This window comes from Nestor notabilis, unplaced genomic scaffold (genome assembly GCF_000696875.1).
Source record: "Nestor notabilis isolate BGI_N333 unplaced genomic scaffold, ASM69687v1 scaffold11317, whole genome shotgun sequence".
In the NCBI taxonomy this organism is placed as follows: Eukaryota; Metazoa; Chordata; class Aves; order Psittaciformes; family Psittacidae; genus Nestor; species Nestor notabilis.
This window is the reverse complement of record NW_009936964.1, coordinates 12,003-20,573: the sequence shown is the minus strand read 5'-3', so window position 1 is coordinate 20,573 and position 8,571 is coordinate 12,003. Positions and strand designations below refer to the sequence as shown.

The following is an 8,571-nucleotide window of genomic DNA, read 5'->3' as shown; positions in this document are numbered from 1 at the left end:
TGCAATGTCCCGGCTTGGAATGCTGTGAGATCGCTTTAGGAAAAAAAGTAAAAAAGGAATTAAAAAATAAGAAAAATAAATAAATGAACAACACCAAACAAACAAAGAATTGCAGAAATAGGATTTAATAATAATACTCCAGCAGGCACAGGAATGACTGATCTCAATACAGCGAGCACGGGTGGCTTTGGAGCTGGAGCATGAAGTTGTGCTGACACTTTGAAGGGAAAACTCTCACATCCATTATTCAAAAGATATCCAAACAGTAGTAAAAAGCCTCGTTGGCATTTTGCAAGAAAAGATAATTTGGGGGTTTTTTTTCCTAATTATATAAATAAAAGGGGAAAAGTTCCCATATCACCATCTAATAATGCATCTAGAATCATTCAACAAAATTCCGCATGCTGAATTAGGAGTTGAGGGCCAAAGTTACAGAGGAAAAAGACACTTACCTACATAAATGTAGAACAACCTCACCAAAGTTATGAGGACTCAGGTGTTCCTGGAAATGGTCATGATTTTCAGAGCTGACAGAACTTTCAATAAGCCACCGAAGGTTATTTACAAAAACATACAAAATCTGATGATTTTGGAGATACAGCGCTTGTTTATAACACCTATTTGTATCCTCAGGAATGCATGGATGGGCATGCTAGTTTTACATGAAATTTCTTACCAGCAATATAACAACCTTATCAATCCATGTTAGTGAGCACAGAAACCAAGTTTCCTTTTTTTTTTTTTTTTCCCCTCCAATAAAGTTAGTTACAAAAAAATATTCAACCAGAATAAGAGGAACTAAAAATGTCCCATGAGTCATAGGCCTGTGGGTAAAGCTTCTGGGGTTTGGTGGCCATGTCTGAAGAAGGACACAAGAGGAAGGATGAGCTACAGAAGCAATACAAAACTTTTAACAGGTGTGAATGCTCTTCTATAATTGTTTCTGCTGGTGGTTCATAAGCAAAGCAATTAATTTCAAGGGGAAGTTACCTTTACCAATTAAAAAATAAACATATCACAGAGAGAGAGAGAGCAGATTTTAATATTTATTTTTAACTCCAATTTCCATTTTTTTACACAAGCAGGTTTTTTTTAACAATAGTTCAGGAGGTATTATAATGCCAACTACAGTTGAAAGAAAACATTTTAGCACAAGACAGTGCCAAAGAAGTAACAAAATAGATGGAATAAATAACCCACTTTATACATGCTGAACAAAACAAAAATTACATGCAATAAACTTAAAATTCATACTCTGTACAACCACTTAAGGTAGCTCTTTCGAACTAGTACTCATATCATATTAGTAACATACGCATATTAGTAAAAATAGAAACTTTAACAAAATGCTTAATTCAAGCAACACAGTGATGCAATATGAATCAACTCAAGAAGTTCAATGGTTCCAAAGAAGCCAGAGATAGTGGTGAGCACACAACAGTGTACAAGACGACGATCTCAACCGAGATGTTGAACCAAGTAGCTCCTCAGCCATGCTTGTTTAGTTCCCTGCTAGAAACCATATCACATCGACATCTTCTTGAGCTTGTGGCTGTTAAAAGAATGAGAGAACATACATAAATAATGACCTCAGCCGCAGGTCAGTTACAGATTTCTGTCTCCAAGGTATAGCACCTTCTGAGACAACAGCTCAGATAGAAAAAGGGACATGTGACATAACTGTCCCCGAGAAGACTCTAAAAAAGAGTAACTATGTCTGACCAGAGATGGAAAGACAAATGTGTTCTGCATTGCCATCAGAAGTAGCATTCAGAAGATGTAAGAAACAGGCTTTCATGCATGCTCTGTTTTCATAGGTTGGTAGGATGTAGATTTTTACATTCCTACCTCAGGAAAAGAAGATGCTTCTTCACCCAGCCTTCTTTAGGATTTACACAGGCATTCAGCCCACTATAGGTGTGGAAACTGGAAGAGAAATAATGATAAAGAGATCAATAAACCATTAGACAACCCTGATAGTGAATACTGTGAAGATACATTTGGTCAAAAACATGCATCATAATTACTCTATAAACAGTAGCAACTGCTTTTGTAAATGACAGTTAGATATGGGATGTTCTACAACCCCTCCAACACTGTATGAACAAAATGAAACTCCTAATTAAATTTAAACATAACAGCTGCTTCAGTCATTTTTTGCACCATAAAGTTGTGCTCAATTTATTGGAATTGTTGAGACAAAGAACTTTCCTGGATGACAGAAGTAATTTGTGAGACTAAGGAAAATAGTTGCTGTGAAGTATTAGGAGGGCTAAAACCTTGTGGAAAAAAAATCAGGTCTCTGTGAATTAAGCAAACTCTTGTCATTTATGAATCTGCTAACAGGTTTTGGCAAGGAAACACTCTGTGTTGGCTAGAGTGGCCCTCAGCTGGAGATGAAGCATGTCTTTGTTTGCACAGCTGATTCCTAAAAAGTCAGATTTGTTATTTACACTGTACGGCTGTCCTAGATATTAATAGTCCTTATCAAATAGAAGGTTTTGTTTACAGGTATTATATACAATTTATTCAGTTAATTTAACTTTTCGAAAAAGCAAGAAAAATCATGCTTATAATGTTGAAATTACTGTTTCCGCCCAAACAGACATCCTAAGACTAATACATGGCAGAAAAAAACCAAACCAGATGATCTAAAAAGTAACTTACATGATTGCATGGATATCGCAGACTTCACTGGAGAGCTGTTCCGTATAACCCTTTAGGGCCCATCGAGGCAGACGCGCCTTGGTGTAAGACAGGCAGCAATCCTGGTTGCTTTGTGCTGGAACGAAGCAAAATGACAAAGTAAATAAAACCCATTTGGACCATGCTGCCATGCTGCCTGGAGCACTCACTGTTCAGCTCCCTGACTATCCAGCTCCCCATCGACAGAAGAGGAGGATTAAGCAGCGTACTTGGCTGAAACAATTCCTTTCCACCTCACCCTTGTGCTGCTGCCAGCTGCGAGCATGCACACCCCGGCATGGCTGGCACACTGCAGAGTGGCACCCAGAACCAGTTCATGGGGCTGAGTGTCCAAGCTCACTCACCTTCAGAGGTGCCGCACAGGAGCAGCACCAGGAGCCCCAGCATGGAAACCAGGACCAAGCTCTTGCTGCTAAAGCCAGCCATTTCCACTCCACACAGCAGCTGTGCTCTACTGGGTGCTCGGCTGCTGCCTGCTTGTCCTGCCAGCCTTGCCGCACCTCCTCCTGCTTATAAAGGGGAGGCAGGAGCCACGGGAATTCACCTGTGGGCAGGTTCCTCTGTCATCAGCGGGTTTTCCCAAGCCAAATTCCATCATGCCTGATTCGGCCCCTTCCTGGTTCTATAACTAGAGATAAGTGTGCTGGGGAGTACTTTTTTTTTTTTTAAGTAGGTTAGAAGATTCAGCCAAAAAGAAAAGGAAATAAAAGGCTGTGAGGTAATGGTTCTGTGGGTGAAGCATGCGTATTTTTAGGGGTAGGAGTGTGGGTTGTGAAATGAGGAAAGTCAAATGTAGGTAACTCTCAGTGTTACCTACAGAAACTGCATATCTGCATATCTAGTTTATTAAACCAAAGCTGGGGTCAGAGGGAGGTGGGCCTAACCCATCCACACTTATTTCAGTATGGCATGCTCACAGGAGTTAGATATGTATCTGTAATGATACAAAAGCCCTACATTAATATTTACTGGTTGGCCAACACAGTAACATCAGACTTCCCAAATTACTGCTTTCTGAGCTCTAGATCATAGTATTTATGAGGACGTGTGAGCAATATTGAGTACTTGTGGAAATGGGTTTCTTTACCCATATATTCACTGCTATCACTTTGTGTCAGTTTGTTACACATCTGAGCTATTTCATCTGAAAACAGAATTAGCTTAAAAGCAACTTGGAACGGGGTATATATTTTCCACTGAATCTGTACTGTCCAGAATGTATTAATGCTGCTTCATAAGCAATAGCTGTATCTTGTTACTTTCCCATGCCAATCTGTACCTGAGAATTGTGACTCCTGAACACTCAATGAAAATGCACACAATCTTAAACCACCTCACATGGTTCATGAGAAACCCCCGGGGAGAGGCTCTGTCATCACAGTGTGTACACTGTTTGAGCTGCTACCGAAAGCTGGTACTTTCCAATGTCATTTAGCTACCTGTGTGAAATGAATGTGATGGCTACAGGCCATGTCCTGGTCAGCTGGTATACATGAGAGGTGCTACCAGCTCTGGGTGGTTATAGAGTAACCTGAGCTTTAAGTAGCTTCTCTTAAGTTAGAGCTCAGGGATACGGTCTTTAGTTTGTAACGACATACCTTCCATTTTTCACAGACTACCAGTACCTCTCACAAACGGTGCATTCCCATTATTTCTTCCTAGAAATGTACAAAATCTGAACTCTGGAATAGGCTATTATTCAAAGACCTTAATCTTTCAACATAACAGCCGGAATTTTAGGGAAGCTGGTACGGCTGGGGTACATATGAGCAGCCTTGCAGTATGCGTAGTGCCACATATGTTGCAGATGCTTCTCCTTAGGGCCACTGCCACTGGCCAAGGGACATGGGAAGAGGCAATAAAGACCCCATGTCCTGAAGTGCACTGTTTTTTGTAACTGCTTTATGGATCATAGTGAAATATCGTAAATATACATAAAAATCAATGCTCTCTATATGCAGCTATTTCTGAACTGTTTTAAGGATTATCTGCCAGCACAGGCAATACTACAAAATAGCTAACCAGAATGGCAATGCCCAAAATAATGGAAGTTTGGCTTGATAGCTTTTTCCTTTCCATAAAGATAGGACTAGTTAAACACGAATCACAACTATTTCTAGATGGACAGGTATCAAGGAGCATCAGGTTTGCAATAAGCAATTGTTTACCTCTTCCCCATCAGCATCACTTTTTTCTTTTTTTTTTTAACTGGCTGTCCAGTAACAACCTGGGATGTTTTCATTACTTGTTATTTTTAAGCAGGAATTCACACCATTCAGTCTCTACCAAGCAAGTGCCTTTAAGAAAATTTGAAAATTAGGCATTGGGTTATCAACCTGCATTCCTCTACTTCCACACTCCCATTTCTCTCTAGTGTCAATATTTGGAAAGTCTCCAGCCACTTTAGAAAGAGAACTTCCCAAAGTTGTCAAGACAGTAACCACATCTTCTTATCCATGAATTAGTATCAAGAGCATCAAAAGCACCAGGCAATAACTTTTAAAATTGCTAACAAAGTCTTCCCAAAAAAGATATCAGTTTGTCTCCTGTCTTGCTAATGTTCTTGTTACACCTTAAGTTCATGTCTCCCCTGTTAGCTTGGAGACTTGAGACATAACTGATTAGGATGATTGTAATGCTTATTGATTAAGCAGCATATACTTTAAAAGAAGCTAATACCTTAATTGGCTAATAAAACCACCACTGTTATTAGGAAAGTTACTTCACAGTTATAAAGACATATTGAGTTACAATTCTATTGCTTACTATTAGCACAAATATAGTGGATAAATCTATTGATTAAATTATTAAAAAGAAAACTGAAAAATAACTAGTAAGTGCTACTAAATTTAAATTGCAATTCTACTGCCTCGCCTCATGCACTGAGTATTAAGGTACAAATCTATCCTTCCTTACAAGTTTATGCCTTCTTACTCCCCCCTCTCATACTGTTGTTCATAGAGCTTGTGGAGATTCTGGTGGGTTATCCACAGGGATTACCCCTGGCATCCTGGGAGGTTGGGTCCGCAGGCTGGCTTGACCACTGCCTGGAGGCAGCCGCACTTCTCCTGTCAGAAGGTCCTCCCATTTCTTGCTCTCCTTAATTTTATACCTTATTCCCCATTATTTCTTTTTCTCGAACCCATCCTTTCACTACCCCTGCATCATTTTTCCTCTGCCCAAACACTTCTCAAATAACTCACACCTGATTCATTTTCCTCACTGATCCCAAATCTATTATACCCACTCCAAACTTTGGTGTTTCTTATGCCATTTCCTAGGCAAATACAGCTTAACATGTGGTCCCTGCTCATGGCAGGATGGAACTAGATGATCTTAAGGTCCTTTCCAACCCTAACTATTCTATGATTCTATGATTACCAATACTGTTACCTAGTTGGAGGTAGCCTTGTAGCTCAAGTTTCCCTTCTCACTCTACAGTTCTATTTCTTCTCCATTCAGAAGACAGAATCTTCTCACTTGAGCTTTGACACCCCTACGTACTCCTAACTAAGCACAAGCAGTTTGGACACCAGAGCAATGATACCACCTATTTAAAGCTCAGCTCATACTTCTGTCCCCAGGCCATGCTGGTGTCTTGTGTCACAGCAGGACTCTTGCCCATGGTACACCTTTTATCTCATGGCTTGATTCAGGAAACCAGGTTAAAATTTAGATTTAAGACAAAAGCCACGAGGAGGGCCTCAGCTTCAGGAACTCTGTGTGTACAAAGCACCTTCAGTTTATTTGCACAAAGTAGTTTTAAAAAAAATAAAATCACAAAAGGTTTTTGAAGTTGCCTGCTAGGTCCTGGTATGACCCATAACCGTATCTTATCAGTCTTTACAAGTCCATAATGCAAACAGAAGGTGAAAAAGTATAAAGCCAGGTTAACACTTGTGTGTTCAAGGGAAGTGATTGTTCCCTGCGGATGAGGGGACGGTGACTGTTGTCGATGCTGACCCAGTGACACTTTTGGTCTGGTTTCCCTTAGCACCTGCGTGACCAAATGGTGCTGTATGGACTGGCCAGAGGACTGCACCACAGGTGAAAGACTCGTACACTGGGGTCCAGCGTGGCAGTCAGCACCTCAGCATTTGTTCATGGTCCAGCAGTGGGTGGTCATTGCTGGGCCAATACATTGTGTGTGGTGTCCTGGTACTGATGCAATTAAGAGGCTGCACATGGAGCAGAGGTCAGGGAGGAGGCCACCAGGTAAATGGAGACCATTACTTCCCTGCACTGGGGCCTGCAAGGCTGTGTGCAGAGCCTCTGCCCAGGGCCTCCTCAATGGGGCACAGACAAAGCACAAGAGGCAACAGACACCAGTGGTGAAAAGGGAAATTCTCATCAGACATAGCGAAAAACCCTCTTCATAGTAAGGTAGGTGAAGCTCCGGGACAGGTTGCCCCAGAAGGGGATGTGAAAGCCCAGTTTGAATACCCTTGGAGATACTTAAGCCTCAACTGGACCTGGACCTTCCCTGAGCATGATCTTACAATTGGGTTCCTTCCCAAGCCACAGTCAAGCCCACGCTTTTTCTGGTTTTGTCATGTCTGACTTTTCTTCTCTTTTTAGTTTCCCAACTTGTCTCTTTCCAGCTTTCCTTTGCTGTAAGTTTCTCAACTTCCCTCACTCCTGTTAGGCCTCCTCAGATCCCCTCACAAACCCTGCTCACTCTCCCTCCCTGTTGCTGCACTCACAGTAAGACAAAGCATTAAACCACAAACCAATGAAGTTTTCAGCCTCTCCTAAACCTCCCCTCCTGTTGCTCCAGGGGCCAGAGGGAACACGACAAAACCCTCCCATATGTACTATAAAAGATAAGGCAAAGATAGACTAAGTTCCCGTGCTGGAGAGCCATTCAGTCAGAGTCATGAAAGGAGAAGAAACATACCAGGGAAAATTGAATGTTTTCCAAGGTAATATTGGGAAACAGATAGTTCTGAGCAGTTTGGGGATGTTAAAGGGGAGTCAGACCGCTCTCGGACACCAGCTGCAAAGGTACAGCCTCTCTGTCCCTGCTTTCCCTGGTCACCAGTCTGCTGTCTCCATGTAATACGTTTCCTCTCTTTTAGCAAAAGGCTTTTACTCACAGAAATGCCTGATGAAAGTCTGAAGTGCTGAAGGGACTTAATAGTTCAACCTTGAAAAACACCGCTGTACCAGGGGAAAAATGGGCATTATTTCTGAGGGATGGGCTTGCCCCATCACTCTCCCCATTGCAGAAGAGTACAGAAGCAGACCACCTCGTTTCTAGGTACATGTAGAGTTATGACAATAAAGCTATGTCTGTTTTCATTCAAAATCTTGCATATGAGAAACCATATGCACATGTGGAATTCAGAACTGCACATGATGGGGAAAACAGTTTGAAATGCTGTGAAACCGTGGCCCCATAATAGTAATCTATTTAAGTATGCAGCTCTGCTGTGAGATCCTAAAAGCCACACAGTGCAAGACTTAAAACACTCTTCTGAAGAGAGACACGGAGAAGGAATTTTATAATCAACTATTTGACTGATAAGCTACAGCTTATAATCACTTCTTTATGGGTTTAGGTTTAATATTAAACACAAAAACTTAACAAAGAAAAAATAAACAAAAAAACCTAAACAAACTGTAAAAACATCTCTTACCTATCCTGATGTTAGATGCTGTCTGTAATATCTTTACCTGTCCACTACAGTAAGACAAGAAACACATTGACAGTTTCTGACTGGCACTTTTCTAAAATTTCCATTTTTATTCATCCTTGCAAGCAGATGTTATTTAATTATATATTACTGCTGTTGTCTGAACTGATGGAAATAAAGCATTATAGCAATACAGCTGATGAACAAGGAAGAAAAGAACCAAACAGAG

At 41.0% G+C, this 8,571-nt stretch overlaps 1 protein-coding gene across 1 annotated transcript; it reads right to left on the bottom strand.

The window, feature by feature from the left end:
- Positions 1 to 1,524: 1,524 nt before the first annotated feature.
- Positions 1,525 to 3,132, bottom strand: CCL20 (chemokine (C-C motif) ligand 20). Its single transcript, XM_010018600.1, has 4 exons — positions 3,051 to 3,132; positions 2,668 to 2,782; positions 1,849 to 1,926; positions 1,525 to 1,552 (listed from the first exon to the last, which is right to left on the bottom strand). The coding sequence occupies exons 1-4, from the start codon at positions 3,130 to 3,132 to the stop codon at positions 1,525 to 1,527; spliced, it is 303 nt and encodes a 100-aa protein (XP_010016902.1).
- Between the last annotated feature and the right edge of the window lie 5,439 nt (positions 3,133 to 8,571).